This window comes from Ruditapes philippinarum, unplaced genomic scaffold (assembly GCF_026571515.1).
Source record: "Ruditapes philippinarum isolate M1 unplaced genomic scaffold, ASM2657151v2 ctg2169_1_1_1_1, whole genome shotgun sequence".
In the NCBI taxonomy this organism is placed as follows: domain Eukaryota; kingdom Metazoa; phylum Mollusca; class Bivalvia; order Venerida; family Veneridae; genus Ruditapes; species Ruditapes philippinarum.
This window is the reverse complement of record NW_026863053.1, coordinates 87,349-103,525: the sequence shown is the minus strand read 5'-3', so window position 1 is coordinate 103,525 and position 16,177 is coordinate 87,349. Positions and strand designations below refer to the sequence as shown.

General features: G+C 30.6%; 1 protein-coding gene across 1 annotated transcript; it reads left to right on the top strand.

Moving 5' to 3' along the window:
* Window positions 1–1,811: 1,811 nt before the first annotated feature.
* Window positions 1,812–15,686, top strand: LOC132720999 (uncharacterized). The gene is made up of 2 exons (XM_060705245.1): window positions 1,812–2,344; window positions 14,523–15,686. Exon 2 carries the CDS (start codon window positions 14,633–14,635, stop codon window positions 15,578–15,580), a length of 948 nt encoding a protein of 315 aa, XP_060561228.1. The 5' UTR covers window positions 1,812–2,344; window positions 14,523–14,632; the 3' UTR covers window positions 15,581–15,686.
* The last annotated feature ends 491 nt before the right edge of the window (window positions 15,687–16,177 follow it).

The window sequence follows — 16,177 nt, the reverse complement described above, 5'->3', positions numbered from 1 at the left end:
AGTTCAGATCTACTTAGTTATTTCTTGCATGTTCCGAATGCGTAGCGTTAGTTAGGAGCTGATTTTAATCAGATTGGATCCCTCTCAGACTGCAAGAAAGTTCAGACTCGCCTAGCTCTACATGCTTGTGGCAAATGCTAATAATTTTTGCGGTTCCAGCAGGTTAGATAATAACTACATCCACATGTCATATACAAACGAATGATTATTAAAGAACCTACTAATTATAATCTTGCAATTGTATACTGAAAGTACTTTAAAAAATTTTTTATTTATAATACTGCACGTTTTTAACGTCGCTTTTCATTGGATAATCTTGACGTTTATATTATAAGTTAAAAATATTTTTGACAGGTTTTATGACCCTATATAAACGGCTGTTTGGAAAATATAACCCGCTATATAAACGTGACGATTATTCAATGAAAAGTGACATTTAAAACCGTCAGTGAGCCGTGCAGTATTATAAAGTTTTATATACACGACTGCTGTTAATTTATGAAGAAATTTCACGTTTTTCTTAAAAAAAGATTGCTTGCTGTATTATAAATTCGTTATAAATATTCCTGATAGGTTATATGACCGTATATTAACGGTTGTTTGCAATATAATCCTCGTCTAGCTGCTCGGTTATATTTTATAACAACAGTTTATATAGGGCCATATAATTTGTCAAAAATCTTTATAACTCATGATATACACGGCTGCTGTGATTTAATGAAGAAATCTCACTTTTTTTTCTTAAAAGATGATTGGTGTATTATAAATTCGTTATAAATATTTCTGACAGGTTTTATGACCGTATATAAACGGTTGTTTGCAATATAATCCTCGTCTAGCTGATCGGGTTATATTTCATAACAACAGTTTATATACGCAATATAACCTGTCAAAAATCTTGATAACTAATAATATAGATAAAAAATGAAACAAGAATACATAAATAGTCGATTTTTAAAATATTGTTCAATATGAATAGTGAATGTAAAACTGTTTCAAATTCAACTCTGCTCAACAACAAGAATACTGATTTCTCAATGAGATATATTTCATATCACCCATTGTTTACTACTCGTTGTAAAAGAGAAAAATTATGCATTTCCTTGTTTTATATGAATATATAATATTTCAATTCTGGCTGACTTTCAACAAAGAAAACTCACTACCCAGTGAAATATAATCAATAAGCTTTCAAAAACAAACAACTATCATTTTATCCTCTATATATTCCTATAGAAAATATTTTTATGTATTTTATTCTATCTTAAAGGATACTCAGGCAAAATAATGGCAAAAATATAAAAATGATTTTCTGTACTCAAATCACCCTAAAATGACATTTCTTAAAGTCCCAACATGAATTTCTGTATAAATTCTATATATTTTGGGTTTGAAGTTTAAATATATCTATATATGTTGAACGAAATTTTGACACGAACAGAATCACCGAATAGTTTAAAAAACAAGTCATGCGATTTGAACAAACCCTGGAAGTTACAATAACAAATATTGTGGATATTGTATGATTGAAACAAGTCTAAGTAATTGATTTGACATGTTTTTTAACGTTTCCAGAGTACAGAGTGACAACTATTGTGAAATTTTAGCGCTCTAACCTGACCCACGCGGGTCAAGTTAGGAAAACACCATTTTATTCTTTATATGGAGAAAAGTTTTGTTCCTTTGACTGTTTAGTGTATTCATTTTGAGGATATTTACAGAATAATGAATGAAAATTTCAAAACTAAGAAATGAAAATTTTGCCTGTGTCTCCCTTTAATAGATAACTGTACCATGGTAGCCAGTAATGAGCCCGGACACCGACTCTATTTATGGGTAGTTTTTATTGAAAATACCGATAACTATAAGTACTGTAAATTGATAAAATTTACAACGTCGGCTGATAACATTTGTGCCCCAACTTACAATTATTGACAGTGAAAAATAGACGTATTTGCATGTAACAGCAATTTAATCCATTCAGTGTTAAGCGTAAATCCACATTCGGATTTCAATTGAATAAGAATCAGAAATCAAATAAACTGAATTTCGATTGATTGTTTCACACGGTGGATTGAGATTTAATGTTGAGACGTTTGCTTAATTTAATGTATTAATAAGTTTGGAAAAAATCTCGTCAGTTTATTTGTTTTATATTACAAAAAACGATGTCAATTTTAAGTTATTATAAAAATGTTTTATTTTATCCTAACGCGCAGGATATGAGAACGTTTATTGTACAATAAAGAAGTGCTGAATATAGAAATAGGTTGTTCACATTTTTCGTTTAAAGACAAGTTACCATGGATATTGTTTGTTTGGATATTATCTTGTCACTAGGCAGGTAAGAAATGTGTACATCAATGCACAATATTGTTACATGCATGAGATAAAGACATGAGTTTTTCGATAAAATTTAATACCAGAACTGTATTCTTAAAACAACAAAAACAACAAGAAAATTGTGTTATACATGTATATGCCTAAAAATAAATCGAAAGTGACATTGGTATATAAACTATTTACAAAGAACTTAAAGGTGTCTGAATAAGGCTCAAAAGTTGGTAAAATATGTATGTACCTTAATTCTACTGTGAAATTATGTGACTATATTCATATCTTTTGTCCTATACTTGATAACTGTATTGTTTTAAATCTATGGGATAAAATATAAAAGGGAAGTAAACAACTATCCTCCTCATATAAAATGTATTTACACATCAATGTTTACTTGTCATAGATAATGTAAGATATTCAAACACACAGAATAATGCATATATTATCTTTTTTCTCTTCGTCGTTGTTAAACAAAAGGCATCTTTGAACTTAAAAACTGGTGATTTATTCACTGGTGTCAAATTACTTTTCTACTTTTAAAAAAAATTAACATAAGATATCTTAGTTTAGTAATGACAAATAGAAGTAAATTGTAGTCTAGCATAGATATTATTAATGTCGGATATCTAAAAAAGGATGTTATTTAAACTACATAACAATAAAACACTTTTAAAATTTTTCAAACCTGGGCCGAAACGAAAACTTTAGGCTATGTGTCATAGAAAGTCCTTAGTTTAGACTTAAACTGAGCCTACGTATTTCTTACCTTTTCTCAGGGGCATGAATTTAATAAAAGTTTTAAGTCTTTGATTTAAGAAAAACGTATATTGAAACGGTCTTAAACTAGTCCTTAATGGGTCTTACATCATAGGACGGATACACATAGGACTTTTCTTTGAAACGCAGCCCATTATCGGAATTTTTTTTTCCCTAGAAATAATAACATAGAGATAATATACTCTTTAGATTAGAGGCACAATTTTATAAACATAATATTTTTATCATTATAAAAAAGGCAAATAATATATTAACGAATATATTCATAATGTAGATTTTCTAAATAAAAACAAAACAAAAAAAACAACTTATTACTGAAAGGTGACTTTTATATTACAGAAAGGCATACGTTTTTGCAGAATGTCAGTTTTTTTGTGGTAATGATTGGTAGTTTATATCTTAATTTATTGTTTTCTCAATACTGATCATTTCATTACAAACACATCCCGAGGAAATTTTTTACAATAGCATTTTATATATTAGAAAACGAACACACAAAAAAATCCGCCGTGGGAACTATTACATTTCAAACATAAATAGCACGAGTTGGTTTATAATTGACCGGAGTTTCAACGCCCCAGTCATTATAAAATCGAACAGTAATTTGTACAACAATAAACGATTCACTCGGCATTGAACGCTCAAATCTTTATTTTGACATTGGATACAGAATAAATGGATCAATTTTTCCAATTATAAATCATTGTTCCCGGACAATAATGTTATGAATGTATGTTATTATGAAAGTATGATAATCCAATATATGTTTTGTGTAATGAAGATATACGAACAAAGCCGCAGTGTAATTTAGGACTTTTAAGTCCTAGTTATGTATGTGTTAAATATGCCACTAAAATAAAACCGAATATTCATTCATGAACGATGTGATAGTAAAGTCTAATTATGTACATTAAATTAAAAAGCCATATACATATCACAGTTACTATGTTAGAAAGGAGCAGAACATAACAGAACCTTGTACAATATGTTCATCATCATACATTTATCTTCCCTTGTTTTGTCTGAATATATTATGCCGATGAACAAGGTCGAAACGCCAAAAGCTACGGCAAATTCAAATTAGCGTTTTTAATCATAAAAAATAGAATATCAAATATAATTTCATAGTGAAATACTTTAAGGCATAGAAAACTACACTTATTAAATAGATTGCTTAATAATAGATAAATGATGTATCTATGAGATAGTGCAAATTCAATATAAAGAGATTTTTTTCAAAACCGATGAAAAGATCTGAAAACTTATGTTAGACATTTGTATTCAATGTCTAACCTTCTGTGTGAAACATCAAGGCCTAAATATGTCCTTGAAGTACGATTATATGTATTCATACTAGAAAGTTTTTCTCTCTACGTATAATTAATTATATTAGTGGTCTTGTTTTTAAGAAACTCAAGAACAAACTTAACTGACATATAGTGTTCTTTTTTTTTGATAGGTGTCCTTATATCTTAAAATACAACGTTGATGTGAGGTAACTGTGCAGACGAATATACAATTACGAGAAATCTCGTAATAATGATTAATATTGTTTATTTAAGATACTATTATATATGAACATTTGAATAATTAGTAATAAGTAGTCAAATTCTTAAAATTCCATTTAATATACCAATGTTTTGGCTGAACAGCCTTCTTCAGGGTACATAAATATATAATAAACAATAAACCTTAACAGTATTGAAGAATATTGTTAACTTTCAACTTAGTTGTGCAAAATCAACAAGAGGGCCATGATGGCCCTGAAGTCGCTCACCTGTATATAGGCCCCCGGAGCGGGGCCAGTTTTGACCCCAGGGCTTTTATTTGAACAAATTTGGTAGACACCCATTACAAGATGTTTCATGCTAAACATCTAAGGTCTAGCTGGTCAAGTTTTTTCTTTACACATATAGTTAAAAACAATAGTTAAGAACTGGATGATATTTTTTATGATATTCAGTCAGATATGAACTGTTTTCATGATACAAATGTTTGTCTCAGACGAAATAATCAAGATGTACATGTTAACAATTTTGGGTACAAGTTTATTGATTTTTTACAGTATAATAATATGTATATTTTAAATGGTAGAACTAAGGGAGATTTTCTGGGGTCAGTGACCTGTAAAAATGTGAGCACCGTAGATTATTTTGTGTGTTCGTCAAATGTATTTAGATCTATTGTTGACATGAATGTTCTTGAATACTGTCCATTATTATCAGACGTTCATAATCCTATATCGCTTTCTTTTAAGTTTTTTAATTCTGAGGATCATATACAAAAATAAAACCGTATCAAATGAGAATGTTAGATTATGGAACGCCGGAAAGGCAAAAGATTTTGTTAAGAACATCGATACGACTAGAGTAAATGATATAATGAACGCTTTAAACAATATTGAGAATAATGATTCTTTTTCTCCAGATGACTTAAATGATGCAGTGTCAAAAATAGGTGATATTTTTCATGAAAGTGCCTGTAAATCTTTTGGTACATTTAAAACAAAACATAATAAAGAAAGTAACAATTCTGCTTCTAAACATTGGTTTAATAATAAATGTAAAACTACCAGGCGTGATTTTCACAGAGCTAAAATATTTGTATAAACTGAGAAAAAAAAAATGAAAACAAAACAAATTTGAAATTTAAAAGTCATGAGTACAAAAATGCATTACACCAAAGTTATAAAGAATATAAAATACATAACATTGAAAAAATAAGGAAATTGGGTAAATCTAATCCCAAAGAATACTGGAAAATATTGAATGGTAAGAAAGTTTCCAATTGTAGCGCGGACCTTAACGAAGTATACGAATATTTTAAGATATAAATTTTGATAGTAATGTATATGAAAATGAAAATCCAAATGATATTTATCCGAATGACATATGTGAAGAACTGAATACGGATTTTACTATAGATGAAATAGAAAACGCTATTAAATCACTTAAGAACAATAAAGCTTGCGGTGTTGATCGTATAGTAAACGAACATATAAAAAGAGTCATTCCATATCTTCAAGACCATATATGTTAAACTTTTTAATATTATTTTAGCAAAAGTTGTATTCCAAAATGTTTGGACAATTGGTGTTATAAATCCTATTTACAAAAATAAAGGGGATGCGACTGATCCATCGATTATAGACCAATTACACTTCTTAGCTGCTTAGGAAATTGTATACTGCTGTTTTTAAATATCCGACTGCAAAAATTTACATCTAATCATGATATTATAAATGAATATCAGGCTGGTTTTAGAAAAGGTTATTCAACTATTGATAACATGTTTGTATTAAATACTCTTGTCGATTTGCTCAGAAATAGTAAAAAGAAATTGTTTTGTGCTTTCATCGATTTAAAATGTGCCTTCGACAAAGTTTGGAGACCAGGTTTATGGTCAAAATTATTGTCATATAATATCAATGGAAAATTTATAAACACAATTAAAAACATATATGAAAATGCAAAGTCATGTGTACGTGTTAATGGTAATATGTCTGATTATTTCATATGTAATATTGAGTACGTCAAGGTGAAAATCTTTCACCGATTATGTTTTCATTGTATTTAAATGATTTATATGAATATTTTAGTAACAATAATGTTTCCGGTGTAACATGTAACAGTCACGATTTAGAGGATAGTGCTTTTAACTATGTAAAACTGTTCTTTTTGTTGTACGCAGATGACACTGTAATTTTTGCTGAAACAAAAGATGACTTACAACATGTTTAAATATTTATAAAAACTATTGTGATACCTGGAAACTTACGCTCAATACAAAAAAAACTAAAATTTTGGTTTTTACAAGTGGGACGCATGTCATATAATTTTACTTACGGAAATGAACTTTTAGAAGTTGTAAGACGAGTATAAGTATCTTGGTATTCTTTTCAGTAGAAGTGGTTCCTTTTCAAAGCAAAATTAATCTATCGTGAAACAGGGGTCCAAAGCTATGTATAGTCTTATAAAAAAATGTAAAATGTTAGAATTGCCAATTGACATGCAAATAGATTTATTTAACAAAATTGTAAAACCTGTCCTACTGTACGGATGTGAGATTATGGGTTTTTGGTAATATTGATTGTATTGAAAGAGTACAGCTTAAATTTTTAAAATATATTCTAGGTTTAAAGTCAAGTACACCAAATTGTTATGGTTTACGGTGAAACTGGTGTTAAAACCACTATCTATTGAAATTAAATGTAGAATTATATCATATGGTCTGACTTAGTCATACCACAACAGAACAAGTTACCGTGTTTGATATATCGTATTTTGTTAAATAATTTTAATAACTCCCAGACTGTATCTAGATTAAGATTTCAGTGGATTAAATTTGTTCAGAATATTTTGTATGAATGTGGTCTGTATAACATTTGGCAATAACCATGAATTTCATAACCATAAATGGTTAACGATGTCAGTCAAACAAAAATTATCAGATTTATTTTTAAATGAATGGTATTCTGATATTGAGAATTCTAGTAAATGTATAAATTATAGATTATTCAAACATAACTTTTTGTTTTGAAACATATCTTGTAAAACTCCATCAAAAATTTTTTACAATACATGATAAAATTTAGAACAAGAAATAACAAATTGCCAGTATGAAACCGGAAGTTGGAACAACATCGAACTTAACAGGCGTGTCTGTACACTGTGTGATAGATCAATTGGTGATGAATTTCATTATATTTTGAGTGTCCTTGTTTTGATAACAGCAGGAAACGTTTTTTGAAAATAACTATTTACAGAAACATAATATACATTCTATTGATCTTCTTATGAACACTGATGTTTAACAATCCAGATTACAAAAAACTTTGTTTATTTATTAAAGGAAATTATATTAAGATTCAAATGAGCCAAACATTGTATAAATTTAATGCTGTGGAGAACCCTATTGAAGTATATGTTTTAATACTGACTCTCCCGCAATATTTATGTTAACAATTTATATAAAATGTTATTTTGATACTGTCTGATTCTGAAGCCTCATTTATTATGTAATTGTATTATTACCTCATGTTGTCATGTTTGTATGATCTGAGTGAATAAATAAAATTGAAATTGAAATTGAAATATAGAACATTAACCTCGACCGTTACATTGATATGCCGAATGACGATGGATCTATACGAGCAATATCTGCACGCTTTTCTCGTGATAACACTGTTAACGCCTTCGGAAATAAACTGTTAACCTTATGCAAAGAAAATGACCTTTTAATTTGTAACGGTCGCCTTGAACGAGGAGATTTTACTTGCTACAATGCCAGTCGGAATGTGAAAGGGGCTAGTGTTTGTCGATTATTTGATAACTGACTATAGAAATTTTGCAAGTTTTTCAAATATGAATATATTGGAATTGACAGAATTTTCCGATCATTGCCCACTTGTTTTTTCATTAGATTGTGAGCATATGATATTTTATCACACTGATTTATTAACTTATGATAAAATTGTGTGGACTGATACTGATCCAGATTTATTTCAATCTTTGTTGAACGATAAAAAATTATTATTGGATGAATTGTCGGTTAAATTAGCTTCAGATGAAATTGATATTGATATGTGTATAAATAACTTTACAGATATTGTATATGATATATCTTTTAAAATGAATGGTAAAACTTTTCACACTAAAAAGTCTAAAAAAGCAATTAAAAAAGTGCCATGGTTCGACAATAGTTGTAAACAGGCTAAAGCATCTTTCTTGAATAATAAAAGAATTTTCCATAATAATCCTTCTGAAGCAAATAGAGCTAACTTTTTGAATAGTAGGCGTGTATTTTGTAATGTAAAAAATAAAGCAAAACGTAACTTTAATTACAAGGAAAAAGTTAAATTGTCTCCCATGAGTAAACATAGTCCAAGGAAATTTTGGAAGTATATAAATAAATTTAGAAATAAGGGTTCTGATGTTAATATTTCTGATTTTGTAGACCATTTTAAGAATATCTCCACCAATCAGCAGCCTTATTATTCTCAGGAAGATGAGCATAATAGTAGACCCTAACATCTGTTTATTGATAAATTAGATTGCGCATTTACTGTAGAGGAAGTCTCTAAAACAATACGTTCTATGCAGAGACACAAGAGTGCTGATTATAGTAAAATTGTAGCAGATTTTTTTATTGATGCAAACACTTTTATAGCTCCATACCTTGTATTTTTTTACAAAATATTTGATACTGGAATTTATCCAAGTGCCTGGTCTAAAGGTATTATTGTTCCGATACACAAAAAGGGGATATCTCTAATCCTTCCAATTATCGAGGAATCACCCTTGTTAATGTACTTGCTAAAATATTTTCACTTATTCTTCGAAATAGATTAAACATATGGTGTGAAGAGCAAAAAATGTTTTATGATTCTCAATTCGGTTTTAGAGACAATAGGTCTACAACAGATTGTGTATTTTTACTCCATTCTATTATTCAAAATATAGTCAATTGTAAATTGAAACTATATTGCGCATTCATCGACTACGAGAAAGCTTTCGATACTATTGTTAGAGATGCGTTATGGTTAAAGCTTTTGAAACTTGGTATAAGTTGTAAGATGTTAACTATGTTACAGTCGATATATGCATCTGTTACCTCTTGTGTAAAATTGTCATCTTCGATGCCTCTCTCTGATTTTTTCGACGTTACCCTTGGATTAAAACAAGGGGAACCACTCTCGCCGATTTTATTTATCCTTTTTGTAAATGATATATGTGACAACATTGATTATAACTCTCTTATTGACAATGATCTTAACCAGTTATCTATGTATATGTTGCTATTTGCTGATGACATAGCGCTCTTTACCACTGACCCGCACAGCTTACAAGCCCAGTTAGATGCAGTCTATAGTTATTCCATAAAATGGGGTTTGAAAATAAATGTCAATAAATCAAAAATATGTATATTTGAAAAACGTAAACAAAGACATCATTTTCAATGGTTTATAAATGGTGAAATGCTTGAAGTTGTTGACCATTTTTGCTATTTAGGTGTAAATTTTACATACACTGGTAATATGAAAAGTGCTGCTATTACGCTGTCTGAACAAGCTTTGAAAGCATACAATTGTTTGTTAGGGTTATTCAGTAGAGTAAATTTAGATATAAAAACTAAAATGTCACTTTTTGATTCTATGGTGCTACCAATTTTGTTATATAATGCAGAGGTTTGGGGTATTTATGATTGTAAAGAAATCGACAAAATTCATGTTAAATTTTGCAAGTATATACTTGGTGTACGTCAGCAAACATCGAATGTTGCTGTGTTTGGTGAGTTAGGAAGATTTCCTCTTTCTGTTATTTCTAAAGAAAAAACTCTTAAATTCTGGTTAAAAATTATGAAAAACCAGGACTCACCAATGTACAACATGTTTGTAGACCAGTGTAATCGAAATGTTGATTGTAATTGGGCAAGCAGTATAAAACGCTTGTTAGACAGCTTAGGTTGTAGTGATATTTGGCTTAACTTTAACTTAAATTTTAATTATATGCCAATGTTAAAGCAGCGTCTGCGAGACCAATATTTACAGAACTGGAATACTTCTATACAAAATATGCCCAAGCTTGATTATTACAGAAAATTTAAAACTTCTTTTTGTTATGAAAAATATCTTGATGTTTTAACAAATAATGTGATAAGAAAAGATTTTGCTTGTTTCAGACTAGGCTTGCATAACTTAGAAATAGAAACTGGAAGATTTTTTAACATTGATAGAAACGATCGCAAATGTAAACTATGTATATATAAAAACTATGTATATATAATTCTATTGAATCAGAATACCACTTCCTTTTATGTTGTCCAATTTATACTGTTATAAGAACCAAATATTTAGGAAACATTTCATGGCCTACTATACAAAAATTTTCGACTATATTGTCCACTTATAACAAAAAGCTTATTCTTAAATGTGCTCACTATGTTCATAATGCATTTAAGTTAAGGCAACAGTCTCTTGAAGATGTAACTGCTTCTTAATTAGTTTCATTCTTGTACTCTTTTTGTTATATATTGTATGATATAATGTTTGTAACTATTTAACTTTTGGCCATATTTGTCATGATACTTTGTTAATGGTCAAAGGTAATGTTTATTTGCCGATTTGCCAATAAAATGAAATGAAATGAAACTGTAAAAACAATGACACACCTGGGGCAGGGCCAGTTTTGACCCCAGGGCTTTTATTTGAACAATCTTTGTAGACACTTACTAGAAAATGTTTCATGCTTAATATCTAAACTCTAGCTATTCGAGTTTTTTTCAAAGAAGATTTTTAAGTTTAATTTGCTATACACATTTAAGGAAAATCAATGCCCCCCGGGGCGGGGCCAATTTTGACCCCAGGGCTTTTATTTGAACAAACTTTGTAGACACTCACTAGAAGATGCTTCGTGCTTAATATCTAAACTCTAGCTATTTGAGTTTTTTTCAAAGAAGGTTTTTTTAAGTTTTTGCTATACACATATAAGGAAAATTAATGACCCCCGGGGCGGGGCCAATTTTGACCCCAGGGCTTTTATTTGAACAAACTTGGTAGACACTCACTAGAAGATGTTTCATGCTTAGTATCTAAACTCTAGCTATTTGGTATTTTTCAAAGAAGCTTTTTTAAGTTTTTGCTATACACATATAAGGAAAATCAATGACCCCCGGGGCGGGGCCAATTTTGCCCCCAGGGCTCTTATTTGAATAAACTTGGTAGACATCTATTAGAACATGTTTCATGCTAAATATCTTAGCTCTAGCTCTTTGGGTTCTTTAAAAGAAGTTTTTTTAAGTTTTTACTATATGCATATAGGGAAAATCAATGACCCCCTGGGGCGGGGCCAATTTTGACCCCAGGGCTTTTATTTGAATAAACTTGGTAGACACTCACTAGAAGATGTTTCATGCCAAATATCTAAGCTCTAGCTCTTATGGTTTTTTAGAAGAAGATATTTAAAGTTTTTTCTTTCGGTTGCCATGGCAACCAGAGTTCTGCATGGAATTAAATTCTTTGAACAATTTTCAAAGGTGACCACCAAAGGAACATTCCTGTGAAGTTTGGATGAAATTGGCTTAGTGGTTTATGAGGAGATGTCATTTAAAGTAAAAGTTTACAGACGGACGACGGTCGGACGGACGACGGACGGACGACGGACGAAAAGCGATCACAAAAGCTCACCCTGTCACTTTGTGACAGGTGAGCTAAAAACAAAAAATTATAATTCATCGATATATATGTATCACGTATAATGTGCTTGTATTTTTATAACATATAAGGAACGATCTTTGTGTTATTCCGCTTAAAGTTTGATAATAGTTTTACAATCTTCTTTAGTCTAAATGTATCATTTACATGAAAAGACGTTAAAAACTACGGCCTTATTTCTATAATATCACATTTGTCCCTGTAATAAGATAATCACTGCAAACGAAATTGAACGGGCAACTATATCAAGGATTAAGATAATATGTTTTCTTTTCATAATTTTCTACTTCATTACATCAATACTGGATATGTTCCAACATTTCCGTCTTGCAGTATTACGTTATTAAGATTAATAACATTATAATTTAAATCAAAGTCATTTAAATGATTGATTAAGCTTTTACTGATCTCGGTCATATGATATGCTTTATGGCGCCAAATCAGATGAACGCTTTTAAAAACCAACATCATGTTCATGCAGAAAACCGAAAAATAAACATGTACCCGGATTTTTATCATAAAATTGCTACGTTTCCGATACGTTGCAAAAATAAATTTCATAGGGTATCAACTCGCAAGCATACTGTTATAAGTTTAACTTAATTATAGAAGAGGTCGGCTAATTATTTACACATTAATATAAACATTTTGGTCTACATTATACAATAATGTATACAACTATAGATTATTTACGCAGTGGTTGCCCCTTTAGACACACCTGACGTATATTGTAAACGAAATTTATTCTACCTTGATTCCTGTGATTTATTAAAATCAAATCAAAGAAATTCTTTTGAACAAATCGTTAAATTAAACGAATTTACATTGATATTTGTACAACTTGCAGAACAAATATTGGATAAGTGATAAGATTTTTTTATGTATAACTATTAACTGCAAAATGATAAATATTCGAGATTAATATACTGAAATGCAAAAGAAAGTGTGCACTTGGATACAGGGCATTGTATACTTATTTATGTAAAAATATTGTCATAATTGGTATCAAATGTTGCAGAAATGTATTGACTACACGTTGGTTTAAGTTTAATTTTCAAATTGATCATTATTACTTTTGCTACTTGTAAACACCTCGGGGTGAAAAATAAAATTGCAGAGTTGTGCTATGTGTATTTATGTGTATTTATCATTTGATACTTGGTCTTTGGATCCCAATTCAATAGGATGAAGCTAAAAAATTCTGATAACAATCAAATTTCAATTAAAAATAAACAATCTTTTGGTCCATACATTTCTGCAAATTTTGATACCAACATTGTCACAATTTTGCTGAAGTATGTATACAAAATTTCCAAGTAACCAAGTGCTCATTTTCTTTTGGGTATAAGTATATTTCTGCAGTAATATCAGAAGAAATTCTTTGCGTTAATTTCGAAATTTATTTGTTTAAACTTAAAACATATAGCTTAGTTAAACCATGCGACCGTCATTTCTAAATTTGTAACCCCTCTAATATATTGTTGATTTATGAACCTGCAAAGCCTTTGTAAAATATTTTCCTTGTGGGGGACAGTCGGATGCTTAAGTCATCGTCGAATTCCCCCTCCACTCCGCCGCCAAACAACAATTCCCGATTTAATTTGGCACAAGCATTAATCAGTAGTGAAAATCAGGTCGGTCTTGCATATGTTGCTTTTTTATATGAAAGTCTATACTATAAAATTGAATGGAGTATTTTTTCCATAGATTGTAACATATAATAAAGAAGAAAAAAAGAAGAAAATTCGTTCAAGTGATTTTTCTATGTTGATTAATAACAATCTGTCGGTGGTTGATTTGGCACTTGGGTTGCCTTTATAATGATGCCAGAATAAATATGTTAATCAAGCAAGTACCAACATTTACCTGAAATTTAATGTAGGCTAAAGAAGCAATGTATAAATATATAGCTTTAAGTCATCACGTTCACTAGTAGCTGGTATTAACTCGACCAACTTGCCATTCCTTTCCTATATCGACGGAAAATGTCGAGTTGTGCCGAATGTTTACTATAACTCAACGTATAAAGAACAAACATCTTTAATCTTTGAAACATATCTCTATCTATTAACGTATCTCTTAAAATTCAACTTTTAATATGGAATGACTATTGATGTTTATCATGTTTGTATCTGTTTATTGTATATACATGTATGTAAAAGAAGAATAGAAAAGATTTATGTCTTTCTTTTTTCAGGTTTTAACGTTTGCTGGTTCACACCAATCATCGGGGCAAATTTGTGTCGTCCTTTCTGGAATACTTATATCTAGTCTGTAGTACTACATACGAACGATCTAGTCACCAAAATGCCGTCCCTCCAAAACGTGAGTTACAACTCGTCACGTGTGCAACGAGCTTACAGAATAAACAATATTGAAACACTCAAACTAAATAATAAGATTCAGTTGCTCGAAAAGGAGCGGTTACATAATCAGAGGTTGACTAATCAAGATATCAGACTTATATCATTGACATTGGATTATATACAGACATGTAGTGGTCATAGTGCCGAAGGGCTTGCCCCCGATGTTATTTGGGAAGAAGATGAAGAAAAAGAAAGTCATAGGGGGCCTACATTTTTATACGGCGAGAGAATTGTAAGTCGAAAAAAGCGACGAAATATGCGGCCACAATCAGCTATGGAGAAAACGAGCAGCAGACTGGGTAGCGAAACAGCGTCTACTGTTTCTACAACAGAACTTGCACTTCGGCCGCAAAGTAGTCCGAATCGCCGCAAGCCTGCATTTGTCACACATCTTAAAGATGATGAATCAGTGTTTTCCTCAAGCAATGAATCAGCCAGGAGTGGGTTTAGCACACCGTCTGAAAGATTTAAACCTGCATGGATGGATGAACCAGTGCCTGACGTAACTAAAATATTACTCCGCGCTGCCAATAACAACAACAGACGCGAATCAGTCTTCAATCGTACTAGAGCTGGACCAAGGGAATCAAGCTCTTTACGTGGTTTAAGAAAGAGTTCATTAGGCTTGCCAACCGTTAGATCAGCAGAAGACCAACCTCAATCGCACTCACCGGAACGCGGTTCGCGCATTACTGACATTCTTAACCGGGGACCTAAAACAACAATGTCGGCAAGCGCTTGGAAAGCACACTTGAGTCATGCTCAGACTGGTCCGGTTTCAAGCTCTTCACAAAAACAATACGTTCTTGAAACTAAGAAAGCCATGAACAATACTCGAACTGAAGTTCTTAGGGGTAGAGTTAAAAAGTTCGTTGAAGATTCAGAGTGAATCTAGTCTAAACATTAAAAAATACTTGCATATTTTAATTACATGAATTTCGTTATTATAAAAAAAGAAAAAAATGATATTTTATTAAACAGAACACAATTTTTAATTTTATGGTTTCATAAACTGTTTTCTCCAATTGTAGCGGTCAGTTTTGTTGAGAACTAACTTTAGTAAAACATTTACTTGCCTGCAAATCCATTATTATTTGCATAAGATTGTTAATGAGTGTGCATTGTTGCGTTTTCCTAATTACATGCGAGTGGAAAACACTAATTAAAAGTCAATTTCCGGTCTTGTCGTTTAAACGAAATACCGGGTTTTCATTCCATTCGTTAATTAGAAGTGTATACTCAACAATCAATGCAAATTCAATTACTTGAAAATCATCTCTTACAGAAATAGTGCAAATTTCCAAAGAAAACGTTGGATATGATTTCGTTGTCTTTTAATTTAGTACAATATCATTCATATTTTAAGTAAAGCAGTTTAAATGTTTGAGCCTACGAAATATAATTATGTATAGTGACACCAATGTCACCATTTTGTTGTGCTGTTAACAAAGATAACGTTTTTGTCTCTACAAAATAAAATCAAATT

Excerpts from the sequence above, each read along its gene's own strand:
- LOC132720999 (XM_060705245.1), top strand. The coding sequence starts at position 14,633 with ATGCCGTCCCTCCAAAACGTGAGTTACAACTCGTCACGTGTGCAACGA.